Source organism: Equus przewalskii, chromosome 5 (assembly GCF_037783145.1).
Source record: "Equus przewalskii isolate Varuska chromosome 5, EquPr2, whole genome shotgun sequence".
NCBI classification, from domain to species: domain Eukaryota; kingdom Metazoa; phylum Chordata; class Mammalia; order Perissodactyla; family Equidae; genus Equus; species Equus przewalskii.
Genome location: NC_091835.1, coordinates 25,565,185 through 25,586,696, shown reverse-complemented (window position 1 = coordinate 25,586,696; position 21,512 = coordinate 25,565,185). Strand labels below are relative to the sequence as shown.

Below are 21,512 nucleotides of genomic sequence, written 5' to 3'. Positions count from 1 at the left end.
AACTAAAATGCTTTTTCTGTTAACTGGGTGCTCTTGTTATAGCTAACAGAAAGAAACAGGATGTTATGTTGCCAAAACCAAAACAGTATCACAGTTTCCGAAAACCGTTTCCCACTTACGAGTCATGTATGTTCTTTTGAATAAATTCGGTATGGAAATGGCATTGTGAATAGCTGCTTTTCCCTTTCTAAAATGAAATGACTAGTTTCTAGTGCTTTAATTATTATCTGTCTGACTTTTGTTTCCCTGTTTTTACACAGGACAAGGTGTCGTATTGGAACGCTCCATCTACAGCGACTTTGTCTTCTTGGAGGCGATGTATAACCAGGGGTTCATCCGAAAGCAGTGTGAGTCCGCGTGGCAGATGCGCCCTCCGGGCTGTGTGGGCAGCTTTGTAGAGGGGCCGCAGACGCACCTTGCCTTAGTGTGCGTTCTGTGAACGTCTGTTCAATGAGTGAATCAATACCATTACTTATTGTTTCCACAGGAAAAAGAACGGTTCCTTCCCCCTCTTTTCCTCCTACAGTCACCCCTCCCAGTGGAAGCAGCGTCACATCCTGGGTCCTTGAACACACAGCCCTCCCCAGGAAACCCCCCAGCTCTCTGTTCAACCTCACGAGATATCTAAGCTGCTTTTCTTTGATCCGTAGATTTAATCTTACTGAACTCTTCCATTTCTAGGGTGTATTTTTATGTAATTAGGATGTCTTACTTCCCTTGTGCCCGCAGCTGCGTGAGGCCAGCATTCTTGTCATCTTTTCCTTCTCTCTAATGCAGTGCTGTTCTAATGCTTTTAGGGACTTAGCATTGTGTTGGGATATTGTTGAAAGTGACAAGTGGCAAAGGGATGGGAATAAAGATCTCCTGGTTAAAGGTAGCATGACCCTGAGGAGCGGTGGAAACACGGCAAGGTGGGCAGGGCGTCTGTGACTAGAAGGTGCCGGGGCGGGCCGTGGAAGGCTGTGCTCAGTCTGCCTGTGGGCATCCTCACCTCTCTGCTTGGCTGACTGGAGCCAGTGGGTGGCTCAGATCTGGAGGGCAGAGTAGGAGTTGTTGGTTAATGAGAGGGGAGACCGAAGCAACCCGAGTGATGATTTGGGGGTGAGGCTCTGTGCCCTTGGTCTGCTTACACGGTCTGCTGTTTGGAGTAGTCCAGGTGTGTGCTTGGAGCAAGAGCAGCCAGAGCCCTTGCTTCTGCCCAAGGCACCGAGCCTCGCTAGACGTTCTGAGCAGCAGTTGAGGTCAGTCAACCAGCGTTTCTGTGGTGCCAGCGGTGTGCCAGGCTCTGTCTTAGGTGCCATGGATATGAAGATATATAAGACAAGGAAGGCTGCCACAGTCCTGGGGTGGAGGGTAGGGTGTTAAAGCAACAGACATGGTTAATTGCAATAAAGTGCACTTGACAGCTCCTCCTGGGTGACATTCCTCCAGGGGGCTGTGGAAGCACCCAAGAGAACATTTAAGCAGTTGGGAGAAGATGGGGTATTGTCAGGAACAGAGTCCTTGAAGAGTGAGCCCTGGGCAAGCCATCAGCACTGCAGCAGGGCGAGCAAGGTGAAGCGAGGCTGGAGGAGCCTGCGTTGGCACAAGCTGCTGGTGCTTGCTTGGAGGGAGGGCTAGGTGCTGGCGCAGGGTGAGGCAAGTGGGGCACAAGGAAGGGGTTTGCACCTTGGCTAGGACCCTTGGATTTTTCCTGAAAGTACTGAGGAGCCACTGAAGGCTTTTAGGCATGGGAAGGATGTGGTTAGATTTAAGTTCATTTGTCTGAAGGATGCGTTTGGTGGGGGGAGATCAAAGCAAGGGAGACCGTTGGGAGGAAGTCGGATGCATGTACCGTAGGTTGAAGGCCCGCACTGGGCAGGGAGAGTGGCCTGCTGGGGAGGGTGGGTCTCGCATACGAGCAAGTGCAGTTGGTAAGCCTGGGTGGTCAGTGTTCTGGGAGGAAAGTGGGTAGAGTCAAGTGGACTTGGCTGGGCTTCTCACCAGTGAGAAGGCTGTGAAGGGGCAGTGGACTGAGAAGGTTTCATGTGTGGCATGTTGAGTTCGAGATTCCCGTGAGATAGCCAGCTGAGATGTCTAGCAGGCAGTCACGTGTCTGAGCCTGACGTCCTGAGGACTGGTGTGGACTGGAGACAAATTTTGGGTGAATCAGCCTGACGGTGGACACACTTGTCCCAGGAAAGCCCATGGAGCGAGGTGAGGACTGAGACCAGAATCCTTGGAGGATTCCAGGTTTCTGGGGAGTGGAGCCCACTGCAGATTTGAAGCTGAATGGTCAGAGGTACGCTAGGGGCCAGCGAGGGTGGTGAGGACATTCATCACATGGAGTGTATAGGATCTAGTAGGACAGGAACTGAGAAGGGACCTTTAGGGGTCTGGTGGCTTTAGCAAGAGTCATTTCATTCCCGCAGTGTTGGGGGAGAGCAGATTACTTAAGGGTAGATGGCAAAGAGCAAGGTGAAAACTCGCCTAAGGAATGGGAATGCTGACAGGAGTATGGAGAGAAATGGAGAGTGGGAGGAGGAGGCGGGAGGACGGGCGTTTCCCTGGTGGTGGAGACACTGGCTGGGTTCTAGGCTGCGCAGAGAGGAGGCGAAAAAGGCCGAGTGGATTCTGTTTGGACAGACGAACAGTATCCACAGGCGAGCCTCTGCCTTTGCTTTGATTCCGCCTCCTTTGCAGTCCTTGTAGCCTCCGGCTCAGACCCCTGCTGACCCTGGAGCAAGGGCCCATCCTGCATTGCCTCTAAAGCAGGAGTTACCGGGAGCGGCCACTTGGACGTTTTCTTCAGAGCACAGTAGTGGTCTTTCTGTGGATTTTAGTGTGATCGCCCAAGTTTGTTGCTTCTGGAAGTTTCTGCCATGAGGAAATCTGCTGCAGAGAGGATGGTTTCTTCACACTGCTCCTGTGGTGGGTTCATCCCAGTGACCTGGAGCAGGTCCTGCCCGTGGGTTTCTGGTAGCGTGGCGTATGCTCCAGGACTTCAGGTGCCGGCGGTTTTCAGAGCAGCAGGAATGTTCATCATGATTTTTATGTGACTGCTGTCTGTATAATATATTCTATATGATGCCAGCTTCGGTAGAATTCTCCCTGAGCCTCAGCCGTGTACTAAATCCGCTTCAGTAGGCACTTCTGTGTAGCTGATTAAATTTGCTGAAAAACGTTGAACCCAGATAAATGTAGCTTGACATCTTTCAGTTGAGTTATTTGAAAAATACAGTATATAAAAATGATTTTACTCCTTGGAGAAGATCAGACTCTTATCTAGTATTACTGTGAAGAAATACACATGCAACAGGCATGTGTGATACATTGCAGTTCAGAGTACTCTAAAATGGATTCTTGGGTGCCCTCTCCCTTGCATAAGAAGTATAGGTGGACCCTTCAATGTGGCCACGTCATATTTAAAATCTCGCCTTTAGAATGCTCTTGAAGCCGTGGTTTAAATTCTGGCATTTCACTTTAAGTCACATAATTTCTCTGGGCCTAATGCTTTTGGTCTATAGAAATGGGGGCGAGAAGCACAGTCTTGAAGGGTTGCTGTGTGTGAATGCCCCGGCACCTGCCGTGCAGTCGCACTTGGTGTGTGTATAGCCGTGGTCATGGCCCTGACTGTTACATGGTCTGCATATGGCTGCGTGGCTCTGAGAACTGCGTGTAGCCTTGCCCTTCTGTCTGAGAGGAGTGTGTTTTAGAAGCTGTGTGTGGACTGTCAGATGACATGTGCCTCTCCCGTGTGTGCCAGGTGTGGACCACTACAATGAGGTGAAGAAGGTCACCATCTGCGAGTACCTGCCTCCTCACGTGGTGATCTATGTCGATGTGCCCGTCCCCGAGATCCAGAGTCGGATCCAGAAGAGAGGAAACGTAATTCAGCTTTTCCGTTGAAGACCTGTCTTTTTATGTGCCCTCGTTATTTTAACGTAGATCAGCTCTTGAAAGTGATGTTTACAGTAGGATACCGTAGATCACTGGCAGTGCTCATGGGGGTGCGGGCACACCCAGGGCTCTCCTGAGAGAGCAGGCACGTGTGCGAGGGATGGAGGGGCCCCGAACAGTCACTGCTCTCCACCAGTGCTCTCCAGCTCCTGCGCCATCCCCCTCTCGTCCCCTGTCCCGTGTCACCTAACCCATTCTTGTGAGGATGGGTAAGTTTCCCGGCAGAACCTCCCCCTGCCATGTGCCTTTCTCTTCTCTAGTCGGGTTTTCACGCCCTGTTATTTATCTACAAGTTGGAAGCGATTTCTAATATCCTTTCAGTTCCCTACTCCATCTGTTTAGCTCAACTTGTGCCTCTTTCCCTTTTTTCCCTGCTTACTGATTCTAGAACAGTAGTGCATTGGTCTACACATGTGTCCGTTTACTCTGTGGCGTTGGGTGGCCTGGAACCTCTGCGTTTTGCAGTTCCCACTGGCTCTGCAGCTTGATGCAGGACGCTGAGATTAACAAAGGCCGTCTTTGCCTTTATGACTAGCTCTTGTTTGGAAATGTCACTCCCACAGAGTATTTTTTTCCTGGGGAAAAATGTGGGTTCTTATTGACATTGTGATGAAATGTTGAGTTGCCTATGTATCTGTCTGTCCATTTTCCATCCTGGGAGCTGGAGTTCTGGTAGGTGCTCAGTGAACGCCTGGCGAGTGGGGGCTCCTGGAAGGGCACGGAACAGCTCCGTGTCCTTTGCTGCTGCTGGGAGACCCCGGAAGCTCGCCGTCCTCCTCCCTCTTCCAGTAGTAAACACATACGTGATGTCTGTCTCTGCCTATTTATTGCCAGTCTGCACCTGTTATTACTTGAGTTTTCTCTTAAGGATGATGTGTAATTTAGACTTTCAAGAACATTCCATCAAGGCAAAAGGAGGGAGCTGCAAGTAAAAAATACTTAATTCTTACTCAATGGAATAATTTTGAATACCTTTCAGTATTACAGTGACATTTATTGAGAAAAATGGAGACATATATTCAGAATTCTCTAGATAACTCTTGTTATCTGGGATGATAACATTTCAAAGCAATTTTGAATTCCAAATTAGGACTGTCAACTTTTTAGTTTTTCTAAGTAAAGTCTTGATGAATACTATCACCAACTAAAATTAACACTGTGTTTGGGAAAAGGAGACATTTTATCAAAGAAACATTGTATCATAATAAGTGTATGTTCTTATATTCTAGTAGGGGAGACCTATAGTAAACAAAGGAATAAATAAGAAATATATTGAAGGGAGGCAAATGCCACGCAGATAATCGAACCGGGTGAAAGATAATGTAACTCAGCCTTTAGCATTCGTAAACTATAAGAGGTGTTAAATATTGAAACTTTGCCACTCATAATTGGAGTTTTAAATTTCTGAAATTGGCTAAGCAAACTTCAGATGCTGAGGGAAGTAGGAGACGGAGAGGTGGTAGGGGCATGGTGGGGGGTAGAGAAGGGTTTGGAAGGTTGGGGAGAGAGTTGACAGAGAGGAGGGTGGGGAGGATGGATGGGGAGAGGTGGGCCAGTTCCCCCCACGTTGTCTGTAATGTTTCGTTGTGTGCACTCAAGCATGTAGCGGGACAGGAGAGCCAGGCCCTGTAACTGTAGAAGGGGATTCTTTCTGACCCTAAGTACGCGTCCTAGAGCCTGTGAAAAAGGTCATGCTGCGGGTTCACGTGGCCAGACTTAGGTGCTCCCTATAGGAGAACGAGAATAATCCTAAGTGGCACCGAGGCCCCTTTCCATCACCCTGGTGTGTGTGGTTCTAAGAAAAGAGTGTTTCTTGATGTTTCCACATTTTACATGTGCACGGGTAAAAGGAAAAGAAATCTAAAGGCTTCACACTTACTTTCCTGCTTTTGTCTAGCCACACGAAATGAAGATCACCTCCGCCTATCTTCAGGACATCGAGAATGCCTATAAGAAAACCTTCCTTCCTGAAATGAGGTGAGTCAAGTGCGTGGTTTCTTTATACGACTAGAGCGCCTTCACGCCTAGTTATTTATGACCGTGGGTGTTGTCCCCGATGTTTTAATCTGTTGCTGATAAGCACGAATGAGAGCAGACATTTCAGTTTGATTTGGTGGGTCTTTGGTTTGCTTATTTTGTCAATGCTTGTTTTCTTTGTTATACTTTTAACATTTTTTGATGTTAGAAGTAAACTGAAACTCTATTTCATTCACAGGTTTTAGCATTAGAGAACTCAGGTATTTTTGCTTTAGGTGACAGATTGCTCAGTGAATCCATACAGAAAATTCATAAGGGAAAAACAGTCTCTAGAGATACTTTTAAATGATATATTAAGCGGCGTTTGGATAAAGGAAAACACCACCAGACCTTTTCTCTTCCTTTCTCCCTCTTTCTTTCTTTATCGAAAGTGCAAATGTATTTGCATCCACGCTGTCCGCCCTGTCTGGCTTGTTGTTCTGTGATGCTGGGGTATCCCTGTGTCAAGGAAGTCATCTGCTTCTATCCCTCACGTCCAGTGAGGGCTAGGTTTTGTGAATAATGCTTTTATGGAAGGTTTCTAGTAGTATTTCTTAAACTTTTTTTAAACTTTGGCCTCTTTTGATGCCTAAAAATCTTATTCCCTTTTTAACATTTCAAAGTAACTATAAAATTGTGAATAAAAACAAAGTAAGGCATAGTAATTACGGAAGAAAAGTTTGATTTTTAAATTGGAACAAGTGTTTGTGCTTATGTTGCATCTGCTTGTTTGTGGTAAGCTTTTCTCTTGTAGGCAGCATAAAACACGGTGCTGTGTGTTCCTTTTCTCCTGTCCTGCTGCTCTGTTTTGGGGACCAGAAGTGCAGAAAAAAAAGCAGTGTTGTAAACTGCCAGGGGAATGTATCGAGCTGTGTGCATCAACTATCAGAGATAGTTGATCCTAGGATTTCAGTCCCAAAAATCCCTCTTGGAGATCTTCTGGCTACAAAAATATCCCTGAGAAAGGGCTTCCTGGCAAGTTCTCAAATAGGATTTTTCACTGTAACATCAGGGAAATAATGCCTGGATCTGCTTGCAGACCGGCTGAGGTTTCCTTTCACCTTGCAGTTGTTCTCAGGAGCTTATCTTCGTGGACTTCCTGCTCATGAAATATGTTCAGCAACAATTAGAAGAATCCATTGCTTAAACTGGCTGTGCGTACTTGAACTGTATTGGAAGTTGGCTCCTGAAGCCCCAAATGGTCCAGAGGTCAAATGTACCCCCAGGGTTCAGGGAGGTGTCGCTTCCTGCGGTGCTGACAGGCATCTTCTTCCTCTTGATGAACTGGCGAAGCATCCTCTCCCTGGTGACTGGAGCCCCTTGGGGAGCGGAAGGCTGTTCAGATCCTCACGCGTCAGGGCGACAATCTGATGTCCAGCTCTGTTTTTTACATAACTGCCTTGATAGTCGGGTGCAGGCTGCACAGAGTAGGGAAGCTATTGCTTAGTGGTGACCAACGCAGTGGTTCCTAAGAATAGGTTTTTACCAGGTCCTGTTCATGGACCCAGCGTTGCTGGACGCTGCCCTGCACACTCAGTCCCCGGCCCCAGTTCAGTCTGCTGAGCTTCGTGTGTGTCACCATAGCATCAAAAATGCTGGCAGCCTTTGAGGAAGTTTCCTGGGTTTGAACACAGCAGTTCTGTCTCCACAGTGTCATTACCCACACATCATTCCTCAGAAATCACACAGATCAGGGTGTTTCCTATGTCACCGCGGAAACCTCAACTTGGCGTTCGGAGTCCTTGTTAGGAGGCTGCCATGAGAATGGGAGGTGTCAGGTCCTTGTGGTTTCCATGGGCCCTTCCTGGCCTGGGCTAATTCCTGCTGTTACGTGCTGCTCACTCTCACAGGAGGCAGAGGACACACTTGGAGGAAAAAGCTGCCTTGATGTCTTCCTAGGTTGGTTTGAATTTGGATGTTTTTCAAGTGTAAAGGGCTGATGTTGTCATTGCTCAGGAGTTTGAGGCTTTCTCCACATTGTTGAGGGGGACCTCTGTTTTTGCAGTGTAAGCCTTACGGAATTTCCAGTTTGGTTTCTTTGTTTCTTCGTCCCCAGCTTCAGCTGCCCAGGGAGGAAAGTGCATATCAGAGCCCTGAGCAGAATGTCTGTTGTGACTGTAGAGCTGACGCTGTTAGCAGGACGTGGAGTCACGCTTCGTGTCTGTTGTGTCTGTAGAGCCGGCACTGTTAATGGGGTGCAGTTATGCTTCAGCCCTGTAAGCAGCAGCATCATCCTCTTGTTTCCATCTTTGTTCTCCCGCTAGTGTCTGCTGCCACTTCTCGCCACCTCTGGCCCAAGCTCCATGCTTTCACTTTGGTCACCCTTTCTTGTCCACTGCACTGGGCAAGCCAAGATGACATAAAAGAGAGGGTTTTTTTGTTGGTGTTTGTATGTTTGTAGCACATGATAGTAACTACAAAATAGGTTTATTTTAACTTCTCTTCCTGAAAAGAAGGAGCCCTCACCCACTTGCCGGTTGCCTTACAAGCTGTACCGTGCGCTCCAGCAGACCACTGCACAGGTGGCCCCTACTGGGAACTGGTTACTCTCTCCTCTGTCAGGGACTTCTGCTGGAGCTGTGCCTTCAGTGGCCTGTATCATGAGAACTATATGTAGGCATACGTGTGAATATGTGTGTGTGCTTAATTTGATTTTCCCAAATGACTATCATATTATGGTACAGGTTTTCTTTCTCTGCAGCCCCTGCCCCTCCTGCCCCATAGATTTGTTAAGCCTTGTGCATTTGTTCTCACCGCATGATCTTGCTGTGATTTCAACTCTCGTCTTTTGAACAGGTAAAGTCTGTTCGTTGTTAAAGTGAATTCTGTCCAGCAGCTCAAGCTGTATGGATTGATGAGAGCCACTTAAAGCACAGGTCATTTGTCACATTTAGAAGAAAAACATGTGAATTCTGTGCAATATGCATTATTTTAAGCATTGAATTATCGAGCGCAAACATGCTGCAGCTTGGTGATGTCCTTGCGTCTTGAGGTTTTGTCTTGGCAATTCACTGTGAAATTTGACTAAAACTACCAAACTTTACATAAAATTTCAAGAAACCTATCACAAATAGATTATAATCTAAAGTCTGTAAGTCTTTGTGTTTAGAATTCGGAAAGTGTTTTCTCACAGGAACAATTTTAGGTTTCCTGGACTTGTCTATTTTAACTGTCATTTAGTTAAATACTGTACATTTACAAAGAACAACCTTAGAAGATAAAATTGTTAGAGTTTTAGTAATTAAACAATAAAATCAAAATTGAATAAGCAGAATAGTTTTTAGCTTGAGTGTCAGTGTTTGAAGCAAAGCGCATTTACTCACAGGGTTGCTGGCTGCCGGGGGAGAAGTCCTGAGTTCCTCGTCTGCGTCCGTGCTGATTCCTCGCTGTTAGCTCTTCTCACTAGCATGTGGTGACACGTGGCAATGCTTCACTGTCCTTGTGTATGTTGAAGACTGCGTGAAGAATGTTGCAGCCTTTTCCAAAATAGTTGTTTTGTGACACTTTAAGAGGCACAGTGAACTAACTACCATAGGAGTGTGTATTTTCTCACTTCTTCAACATTTCTGACCAAAATCCTAGGGATATGTATTATTTATCCTCATTACCTTGACTATGAGTGTATCATAAATAAGAGTGAGCCATAGCTCAGTTTAATAAACATTAGTCCACTCGTTTGTGAACAAGTATTTATTCAGCTCCATAAATGTGACGGTCATTGTCAGTCTTTGCTGGAGGCACAGTAGTTCTTCAGACAGGCTAGGGTGGACCTGTCTGGGAAGACACTTACGCTGAGATTTCAGAGATGGGAAGGAAGCACTATGTGACCAACCGGATCCTGAGCTTACTTTGTAAATATCCATTCTGAATCTTGTTCTTGGACAGCTAAGGGACTGGAGGAGCCCCCTGGAGGGGACTCTGTAACTTCAGGAAGCAGCGGGCATGGGGCTCCCTGTGGCCTTGAGAGCTCTGTGGGGACAGGCTGCTCTTGCAATAGGATTTGAGTTGGCTCCTCGGGCCTTCGAGGGTGTCTCCACATCGCTGAGACCCAGCTAGCCGCTGTCTTTATTTTAGCCTCCCTTCAGAAGTTGTGGGACGGAGAGGTGGGTGTGACCCAGCACAGGTCACAGGATGAGTTTGCCCTCTGTTATTCTTCGGTTTGTTGTTACTGAGGCATTTAGTGCGATGCTCTGCCCATCATCAGCACCCAGAAAATAGATGTCTGTTGAATCAAGTCACATGGAAGATGGAAATGTTAGGCCGTAACATTGGTTCTGTAGGTTGTTTTCAGTAGATGGTCTGAGGTCTCGAATTCCTCAAGGGCAGGAGCCCTGTCTTGTCACCTTGTTCACCCCACACAGTACCTGCTGCCTGGCGGGGGCTTGGTGAGTGTCTGCTCAGTTCTGTGTGTTGAAAGGCCCTGTCCTGTATTTTCCTGACCTCTCATGCTCACTCTGTGACAGGTACATCCAGGATGACCCTTCACATTGTTGTGAGAGAAAGAATAAAGTTATCTCAGTGATCATCCAGGAGGGTTTACAGCCTTTCTCTCCTACACACTTTAGGTTAATTTTGACTTACGCGACTTGCAGAGGGACATTACTTCCCTTTGTCACCGTGTACCTTTCTTCTCATAGTAACACTGTGTTGCTCCAGGCAGTTGAGAAGGATACGCGGTAAGTCCTGTACTTAGGGTGGCGTCGAACTTCCCAACCTCAGTGGCAAATGCAGTGAGTTTATTCTCCTAACTTTAGGGACTCGTCACGCGTTGTGTTTGTGGTTTCTGACATTTCCATTCATGGTTATAGGGATCCAAGGAAGGCGGTGGTCTAGCTGCAGTTAGAAGCTGTTACCTAGTTCGATAACTTTCTTTGAATTGTATAATATAGGCTAACTACAGTGCCTAAAAACATTTTTCTTACACTGTGGAATTAATATGAGCCAATAGTAATGATAGTTAACACAGGTACCTTACCTATGCTAACTCGGTTAATTCAACCAGCAGCCCCAACTGAAGGCGGTTAGCAGAGTTGGTGATGTTCGAAACCGTTAGAGTGGGTCGTATGTGGATTGCTGAGTATGGCTTGTACATTCTTGGGGTGTTTACTCTACATTTAATTCCCATCCGTAGGAGGATGTTCTGTTTTAAAGATACTTAAATAAGAAAATGTCCCTCATTTTTGCCATGCGAAGATCATGGGAAGCCATAGTCCATCCGTGGCATCTGCTGTCCCCTTGCCGGAACCTGGGCTCGAACAGTTCTGCAGTGACATGCTGTCCAGTGGGCCTCTTGGTCTAGGTAGCCTTGCTGGCCTCTGGCTGGGGTTGTGACCTCAAATCTCCCCCTGGTTTGTCTGGAGGTGGTGGCAGACGCAGCCTCCTTCTTTTACCAGGTACAGACTTATCAGCCTGCTGGTCTTAAGGCATCTCCTGGCTGGGCAGCCTGGTCTCTAAATGACAGTAAACATGGCGAGGAAATGGGCAAAAGTGCTGGAAATGGCAATCTCCTGCTGCCTTCTTGCTGGGACCCAGTGTGTCCAGACTCGGGACTCAGGACGAAGGGAACTGAGTTGTTGCTCTTCTTTTGCATAGTTTGGTGGAAGCAGGTTATTTGGAGGCTTTCTTTAGCAGCAGGTAATCTGTGTGAGTCTCCTACCCCCAGCATTTGGCGGCTCTCTGTGCCTACATCTCCGTGCGGCCTTGGCTGCTCTGTACTCTCCTATAATGAGTGCTGCAGCTGAAGCTGGTCTGTGAGGCAGCAGAAGTGAGCCGTGTGCCCTGTCCCTGGTGGATGCTGGTCTCGCGCCCGTGGGGTGGGGGCAGTGGAGTAGAGAGAAGGGAAGCCAGGAAAGGGACCTGCTGTGTCCATCCAGCCGTGAGCCCATTTCTGCTCCTAACTCGTCCTGAGCAGTCCAGCCGTGTGGGCCGGAACAGGCCCAGCACAGTTCCCAGTTCAGAGAGGGTGATTCACGTTTTAATATCTGTGGGAGACTTTAACATTATACATTCATTTGTACACTAATGCAAGCTTGGGAAATTTGCATTGAACTTCATCTTTTTCTTACAGTGAAAAATGTGAGGTTTTACAGTATAGTGCGAGGGAAGCTCAAGATGCAGAAAAGGTAAGAAAATGTCTGAAAAGTTTATAATTATTAAATTTGATTCACGTATAGGGTTCTCGCAAATCTGATAATCAGTTTGGCTCCCACTGGTCTTAGAAATGTTTGTGTTTTATAATCTAACAGTTCCAGGCCAGCCCATTGCACCCCCTGGTCTGGAGGTTTTGATTTTTTCTACATAATTCAGTTTCTATCGTCTTAGAATTATAGAATGGTAAACATTCAAAGAACCTTGGGTTATCTGCTCCAACATTTTTATTAAACAGAGGGTAAAATTGAAAGTTGGATTAAAAACGGGAAAGATTTAGTAATATAAGGACATCAGCTTTCCCCATATTAGTAGGTGTGTTTTGTGAAATTCAAGTCAATCTCAGTGCAATTAATGAGTAATAGCCAAAAAATTTTGAGAAAGAATAATGCAGGAACATCTGCTCTCCCAAATACAAAAACATTGCAAAATTATGGTAATGAAAGCACTGCAGTATTAATACAACAGTTAATAAATAGCTTAATGGAGCAGAAATAGGTGCATGTGTGTGCTCATGCGTGTATGTGTGTGTGTGTGACTTTGGTAATGTCAGTACTCTAAAGGATAATAAAAAATGAAGCAGAGGAAAATGGATTATTATTAACAGTGTTAATGCTGTTGACCATCTAGTTGGTAAAAAAAAAAAAAGTCCCATATTTTATATCATATATTAAACATAAATTACTAAAAAACAACACAATAAAAGATATAAGAATTCAAGAAGAACATAAAGGTTGAGCTGTAGGTGGCAATATTACAGAGAAAGCATTGCGAGTCGACAGCTTTAATCAAAGCACACCTCAGCTGCCATGCAGCATGGGGACAGCGGGCAGAAAGTTACCGTGCCAGCTGTTTACAAAGAGAATAGGGGTCTCCTCTGAGACAGAGGGCAGTCGAGTCCCGGCTCTGGGAACAGCGTTAAGAATTCTTCTTAGACTTGGTTCGTTCTCCTCAGACTGATTAAATTGCGATCCCAACCTTCTGTTTCTGTGATGCTGATTTGCTTTTAGATTATTTTTATACCTGTTTAGATGGCACCTTTTTGAGAAGAATAATACATTGTATCTCAAAGACTATGCCATTTGAATTCATAATTGAATGTACTCCCCTGTGACCCAAGTGCTAGGCAAGGCACCCACATTGAGGACCAGCAGCACCCTGTGACCCCCAAGTGCTGGGTGAGGTGTCCACGTTGAGGACCAGCAGCACCCCGTGACCCCTGAGTGCTGGACGAGGCGCCCACGTTGAGGGATCATCATAGTCCACTGCTTCACTGAAGGCCATCCGTCCAACTTTTCTTTTTGACTTTCATGGTGTGATTGTTCCTGCCAGATATTGGTAGCTTTAATGTATTAAGAAGTTATCTCATTTAGATTTCTGAGCTGGGACTCTGCCTTACAATCGGCATTCTCTCTGTCTAGGTGGTAGAGGATGTTGAATACCTCAAGTATGACAAGGGGCCGTGGCTCGACCAAGATGACCGGACTTTTCACCGTCTGCGGATGCTGTGAGTCTGCGACCTTGGGAGCTGCTGGGACGGCAGGGGGCTGATGTTCTGAGTGCGGTACACTGGGTTCCTTGCCTGCTGTGGGAACTTAGAGGATTTTGAAGGAATTATGTTTCAAGTTAGGTGTCGACACTGCTGAGACTTAGGTGTGTTTCCTTTTTCCTTGCAAACAGGCTCTTGCGTTCTCTGTCTGATGGTGAATTCACTGATTACTGTTATTAACGCAACAGCTGTTGTGCTTCTACTACGTGCTAGGCACTGTTCCAGATTAGGGTGTATGGTATCAAATAAAACTCTGGCTCTTACCGAGGATACATTTTATGGAAGAGATAGAGAGTGCTCAAACCAATAGGACTGTGTTGGGCGCTAAAGGCCATGAAGAAAGGTAACCCTGAGCAATGGGACAGTAAGTAGCTGGGGTGTGAGTGACAGAGGGCACTGTTGGGGGATGGGGCGAGGAAGGACTCTCTTCTGAAGAGGCCCGAGTTGACACAAGGACTGGGCCCTGTGGCGTCTCGGGGTGAGCAGGGGCAGGGAAGCCGGCAGGTGGAAAGGCTCTGAGGTGGGAGCACAGTGCGAGGGTGGGCCCAGCAGCCAAGCCGGTGTGGCCCGAGCCAGGGACAGTGGAGGAGGGGAGGCCGCAGTGAAGGAGGGGAGCTCACAGGGCCTTTGGTGCTATGCTAAGGAGTTAGAACTTTTTTCTGAATAAGAAGCCATTTTGGGTTTGAGCAGAGGAGGGGTCTGATGTGACATACATTTTAAAAGATCATTCTGGATAGTGTGAGGGGTCCTTGGTATCTTCTAAATAGAAAATAACAGCCATACCAATCTAAGTAGGAAAAAAATGCTATCTCCATCCTTACCCCTCTCAAAATGGCTCTTGTCAAGGAAATGGACCTCCTTACTCAGTCTCTTGGTGACTGAACCCCGCCCTGTGGCTGCAGATACCATAGTTGCCCACCTTAGGTCACAGCCCAGACCTTTTCCCTCAGTGCCAGACATGTGTCTCTGCTGCCTGGCCAGCGTCTTGCTGTGTGTCAGCACACGGCCTTCTGCAGGTCACCCTCAGATGTGCTCAGGGCTCCTGTTCCGTCCTTGCCCTGCCCTGCCCGTCCCTCTGCCTGCAGCCTGCCCCTGCCGGCTCTTCGGGTGATCTCGTGCTCCCGTCGCTCCTCCTTGGATGGGCCCTCCCTGTGCTCTCTCACCTTCTCCCCTCACCGTGCTTGTGCTCCTGGTGGAGTGTCCTACACCTTCCTGTATGGGGCAGAGCCTTTGGTGACCCTCCCTTGTGGGGTTGCTGCAAATCTCCACTGTCCAGAGTTCTCAAGGACCTCAGTGAATCTGCTAGGCCCCAGACACAGCCCTTTCTGTCCCCATTTCTGTCCCCACTCTGCACAGTCTCCCCAGCTTCCCTTGGTCCTCAGGATCAATCACTCCAGCTCAGGACAGCGACCTCTGCCTCTTTCAGCCGCTGGGGCAACATGAGGGCCCCCAAAGCCCAGGTGTGATGTTGGCTTCTCATTTAACAAAGCTGCGACTGGGTGGTCTGGTGGAGGCCTTTTGCCCCTGGACGCCTTGTCCTCAGCCCCAGCCCCAGACGGTAGCGAGATGGCACTAAATCCTGCTGCCAGTGTAGCTCTCTTACAGACCACAGCAGAGTGCTTTCACCAGTTGGTGCCTTCACAGCCTTCAAGAGGCCATTCCACCATTCTGTCAGGTCAGCTGCGTCCAGGCGATGGGAGAGCAGTCGGCATGGTGAATGTCATGCTCACGCAGCCATTGTTCTACTTCCTTTGCCATGAAATGAGTTCTCAGTCAGGACCCCATCATGTGGATGACCATGTGTGTGAGTGTCCTGGGGCTGCTGTAACGAATGACCATCCCCTGGGGGGCTTAAACAACAGAAGTTTATTCTCTCTCAGTTCCGGAGGCCACAAGTCCAAAGTCAGGGGGCAGCAGGGCCGTGTTCCCTCTGAAGGCTCTGAGGAGAATCCTTCCTTGCCTTGTCCAGGTTCTGGTGGTTGTTGGCAGGCCCTGGCGTCCCTTGGCGTGTGGCCACACCACTCCCATCTCTGCCTCTGTCTTCACATGGCATTCTTCCCTGTGTGTCTGGGTCTGAATTTCTTCCTTCTGGTAAGGATACCAGTCATGGGATTAATCCACTATGATCACATTTTAACTTAGATCTGCAGAGACCCTGTTTCCAGATAAGGACACATTCACAGGTTCCAGGTGGACATGAATTTGGGGAGACACTAGTCAACCAGTACACCGTGTGTGTTTTGGGGGTCCCTAAGCCCACTCCCACACTTGGGAATTCGCTAGAAGGACTCGGGAAACTCAGCATAAGGTTGTACCCATGGCTAAAATTTGTTACAGTGAGTTAGTCGGCATACACAGCAGGATGAGTAAGGAAAAAGGCACGGCGAAGTCTGGCATAATCTGTGGACAACTTCCCGGCCTCCCTCCCTCCCACGAGGGAGACACTAAGCGCGTTGCTTCGTCCAGTGTGAAAAATATGGGAACACATGGCCAGTATTTCTGCCCAGAAAGCCCATTAGACACTCAGTGCCCAGAGTCCTTGCTAGGGCGGGCCTGTGGGCTCCTCTGCCTTAGCACCTACTCAAACCCAGACTCCCAGAAAGCAGGCAGGCGTTCACCACATATCACAGTGTGCCCAGTGTGCAGGGTCCAGTGGCCCAGCCTTAACGGCATAGGCACATTCTGGAAACCATTCCCAGACACCAGCCAAGGGAGACAGCAGTCTCAGGCCTGCTCTGTTGATGGCAATGGAAAAGGCACTCTTTGGGTACATGAGCTGTGCTTCTGGCAGAAATGTGTCAGACAGAGAAGGCAAATCTCAACCCAGGAAATGTAATTTTCCTATGAGGGTAGATGGCTACCCCTCCATGGTGGAAGGGACCCCATGTAATGACCCCCCATTGTGCCCCCAGGGGCAGGGCTGTGCTGGAGGCTCAGCATTGGCTTCTGCTGTTGGCATGCTGGGCACACACAGTGGCAGGCCCAGATCAGTTTTGGGGAGCACAGGCCTAGGTGTTGAGTCCATGGGTAGCCTCCATCCTGTGTTGGTGCCCACCCACTCTGTCACCCCCTTGGGGAAGCACCGGCAGAACCTGGCTGGGCATGCTGGACCTTCCATCATGCAGCACACACTGTCCAAGGTCGCAGTTTTTCTCTGGATAACGAATGCACTTGTTTTTCTAGACTTGGCTAATAGGAGTATATATAGAAACACTGACTCCATCAGTTTTCCATATCCTATGCTTGAAAGTGAATAATTTTTCATTTTGAACCTGTTGACTTAGTTATTAAAACTAAGACTTAAAATTTTATTCATTTTTAACAGTTTTTGTTTTGTGTTTTAAGATGGAAGAAATAGCAGCACGTTTTATACCAATGGGAAAGATTGAGGGGACGGGGGGATTGATGCAGAGACAAAAGGCGAGTTCCTGGAGGAGGGTGTGAGTGGGCGTGAGAGGGGGTGGGCTGGTGCGCCGGTGGACAGTTCCTGCTTCTTAGGGGAAGGCGGGGAATGGGTGGGGTCAGGTAAGTGGGTATGCACCGTGGGCACGTGAAAGTTCTCTGCCAGTTGCTTCCATCTTCATAGTGAAATGGAGACCAGGTCATCAGCGGGAGTGGCAGTGGTGGGGGGGTGTTGGAGGTTTGAGGAGGGAACAAAAGGTGCAGAAAGCTGTCAGGCGAGCGGGAGAGGACTGCAGAGGGCAGCGGGCTGGGGATGGTGCACGGGAGGACCATGGTCATGCATAAATGGGCTGGGGATGGTGCACGGGAGGACGGTGGGCATGCTTGAAAGGTGCAGGAGGCTCCTGCAGCGGCCTTCAGCTGCAGGCGGGCGCGCTGTCAGGAAGAGGCAGTGCTTTGACAAGAGTGAGGCTTTGCCAAGTGATATGAGAGGGCGGCAAAGCTGAGCGTGAGTCTAATGATGACGGGTCTGATCTGGGTAAGCAGTGGGGAGGACACTGAGAAGATGGAGGGTCAAGTGGGTTAGAGGCCAGAGTCATACCCGCTCATGAGAGAGAGGTGGGAAACAACATCCAAAATGAAACCAAATGTCCCGTGATTCTGCCACGGCAGCCAGTGTTCGCGGTTTAACGCAGGCTCTCCCAACCTTTTTAAATGTGTATTTCTTGATGAAAACTGTCTTGCATATATCTTTGTATTCTGTTTTTTAATATCATGAGCATGTCCTTCTTTTATTAAACATTTAAGAATTTGCTTTTTTAGTGGCTACTCATGTATGCTGTTTGAATCCATTGATTAAGTTACAGTTCAGGGTCTGCAGATCGTGGCCTGTGGGCCGAATTCAGCCCTCGGCTCCTAAGAGTGGTTCTTACATTTTTAAAGGATTATAAAAAATAAAAGGGATATGTGACAGAAACCATCTGTAGCCCTCGAAAGCTAAAATATTTACTCTCTGGTTCTTTACAGAAAAAGTTTGTCGACCCCTGAGATGCAGCATAAATCCATTTACCATTTCTTTAATATCACTCATTTGGGTTATTTCAATTTCTTCATATTCATGTTCTGCACACTCGTAATAATGAGCATATTGTACACTGTTTTGTTCCATTTTAGGTTACTCTCTTAAGGTATAAAGTTGGATTTCTTGTTGTAGGAATGCATTTTACAACTATTGATGTATCAGGAAATTGTTCTCCAGACAGCGTGTACCGGTTTGCACACTCGTACCTGTCTTCTGAAAGTCCCTACTGAGACAGGAGAGTTAAAACAAAAAGCAAACAATTGTGATTTTGAGACTAAAGAAAAGTATTTGCTTTGTTTTTGCATTTTATAAACACTGAACTTTAAACAGTTTATATTTTTATTGGCTATTTTTTTGTCCTTTGTGAATTTTCTTTTCGTGTTTATTGATCTTTTTAAAGAACCAGTTTTTTGTTTGTTGGTTTTCTCTGTTTTTCTATTTTCAATTTCATTGACTATCTGTTCTAGTTTTTATTCCTCTTTTTATCTGCTTCCTTTAAGCTTCAATTGCTCTTCTTTCTCTAGTTTCCTAAGGTAGAAGGTTATGTGATTGGTTTTTTAGGTCTTTTTCTTTTCTAATAAATGCATTCAATGCAATAAATTTCCCTCTAGTTTAATTTCATGTGGTCTGAGAACATACTTTGTGTGATTTCTCCTCTTTTCCATTTGTTAAGATGTTTTCTGTGGTCCGGAATGTTTTCTATATTGATTAATGTTCCAGTTGAGCATGAGAAGTGTCTGGATTCTGCCCTTGGTGAATGGAGTGTTCTAAATGTCAGCTAAATCAAGCTGATTGGTGGCGGTGTCCAGGCTATCCGTAGCCTTACTGCTCTTCTGTCTGCGGGATCTACCAGTTGCTGAAGGAGGGGCATTGAAGTCTTCAGCTGCAGTAGCAGATTTGTCTTTCTCCTTTGACTTTTGTTTGTTTTTGCCTTATGTATTTTGACACTCTGTTGTTAGGTACATACATGTTTAAGATTGTTGTCTTCTTGGGAAATTGACCCTTTATCGTTATGTAATGCCCATCTCTATCCCTGATCATTTTTCTTGTTCTGAAGCCTGCTTTGTCTGAAGCTAATCTATCTATCCCAGTGTTTGATTAGTGTAGGCATGATAGTATGTCTTTCTGCATCCCTTTACTTTGAGCCTGAGTCTTTGTATTTGAAGTGGCCTTCTTGTAGACAACATACAGTTGGGTCTTGTTTTTTTTTTATCTACTATGACAGTCTCTTATCTTTTAGTTGGTATATTTGAACAGTTCACATTTAAAATGAGTATTGACATATTTGGACTGATTTTTACCATGTTTCTCACTATTTTCTACTTGTTGCGTTTTTCTTTGTTTTCTTTTCCTGCCTTCTCTGGTTTTAATGGAGCATTCTATGTGATTGCATTTTCTCTTCTCTTAGCATATCAGTTGTACTTTGTAAAATTTTGTTGTTTTTACTGTATTTTCCGTCTACATTTATAGTTCATCTAAGTCTGCTTTCAGATGGCCCTGCTGCTCCGTGGGCAGTGCAGATACCTGAGAGTAGGGTGTCCCGGGTCCTCCTCCTGCCCTGTGGCTTTGCTGACATCCACTCCACTTTATGCTGTAACCACCCAATACGTTGGACTGTTATTCCAGGACAAGTAATTGATTTTCAGTTTTTTCATCTTTTCTTTTGTTGTAAGGACAAGAGTGACAGCTTCCAAGCTGTTTTCTTGTTGGAGCTGAAACTTAAAGTCCCTCTTTATTTTTTAAAACTCTGTAGTTAACTTTATTTTTTGTCTCGATGCTTACGTGTGTATAAGTTTTTGTAAACTTACCTAAATGGTATTATGTACTGCGTCATTCTGAACGTTCTTGAAAAACCTGTATCCTTTCTTTTAACTACTGTGTAGTGTTCTGCCTCTAGGTCAGAAATCTCAAACTGTTAACCTTGATCATAGTTATACATAAGTGTATCTGGAAGGTGTTTCAGAAATGTTTCTTGATTCCACAGCACTCCTGCTGGGTCAGGGCTCCCCTAATTTTACAGGTCAGGAAACCCCGGCACAGAGAGCTCTGGCTCGCCATGGTCACATGACATGGTGTCACGTGATTCCAGGAGGCGTGGCCTTCTGGCTCGAGGGCACCCTCCCTGCTACCATCTTGCCTTCCCTCCTCTCACTTGCTCAGGCTTGAATTCTGGTGGGACCATCACCTCCTCATTCAACCATCATCCTGCTGGAACCCTCCTTTTCTCTACTGACCCCTGTACCTTCCCGAGTCCCACGCTAAGGTCAGTGTGTTCATCTCCAATGATTTCTCTCCCTTATCTTTTTCTCTTATTGCTGCTGCCTTTGGAGTTTGATTCCCTCATTCTTGATCACTATTCCTATGGTCAGTAATTTCTTCCTGCCCATCCCTTGTACATACACCTACCAGGTTGATTTTCATAAAAATGTCACAGTGACCCTATTTTCTTTTTACTCAGAATCCTTCAGTGGTGTATCTTTGTTTAGTCATGAATCCAAATTTCATTTCCTAGAATTAATTCAGAGTCCTAACCATTTGGTTCTGCCTCCTCCATCAGGATGCCCACAACCTCCTGAATCCATTACCTCTCCCACCTGCCCGGTAATTGTCTAAACATCTGAGCATTCTTCGAAGCCTGGTTGTATTTACCTCTTTTTTTACCTTGAAACATTTTCTTAACTTTTCCAGGCGTTGGTTTTATATAGATTTACATGTGATTCTTGTTAGTATTGACTGCTGCTGGGCAGAATATGTGAGATATCATGTAAGAAAAGGTGACTCTCCTAACATCCCCCTGAGACCAGGCAGAGTGGGAGGACTTTTCACCTCCTTCCGTGGGTAACACAGTGTCGTTTTCCAAACGTTTACTGGAACGTGTGTTATCTTGATTCTAGACCATGTCCAAAATTCATGTCTTAAAATTGTTATATTAGTACATACTTAGTTGTGTGGTTATTGGAGCATAAAGATCCTATAATTCCTGCAAAGTTGACCAATTACAGCATTCAATTAATTGTTTCAATTTAGTTTACTGTATGGTCTTGTCCTTTCCGTCTCCCAGCTTTCTTCTCCTGTGTCCCCCAAGGATATGTCATAACCACTAAACAATGGTAATTGTGTTAATTTTCATTTGAGTACCATTTCTTAATTTGGGGAACTCAAGTGAAAATTATGACCAATTTTCTAAGATAATTATTGTAAACATGCCATTTACCAGTCATACTCATTTTGTCCAGAACCTTACCAAATTACTGGTGTAGAGCATTTGTGTACCATCTCAGTTGTGTGTGCCGGTGTATAATTATGTGTGTGTGTCTGCTTATGCTAGGAGACAGTAACTGTATTTTTCAGCCTTGATAGCATTTGGTGTTCGTCTCC

The 21,512-nt window shown here is 46.4% G+C and overlaps 1 protein-coding gene across 1 annotated transcript in view; it reads left to right on the top strand.

The window, feature by feature from the left end:
* NDUFA10 (NADH:ubiquinone oxidoreductase subunit A10) overlaps positions 1-21,512 on the top strand; it is a 63,269-nt gene that overhangs the window by 9,921 nt on the left and 31,836 nt on the right. The window contains exons 4-8 of the mRNA XM_070618807.1: positions 261-347; positions 3,746-3,867; positions 5,837-5,916; positions 12,023-12,077; positions 13,524-13,609. Of these exons, the coding sequence (XP_070474908.1) occupies positions 261-347; positions 3,746-3,867; positions 5,837-5,916; positions 12,023-12,077; positions 13,524-13,609 (430 nt within the window). The remainder of the gene's footprint in view (positions 1-260; positions 348-3,745; positions 3,868-5,836; positions 5,917-12,022; positions 12,078-13,523; positions 13,610-21,512) is intronic.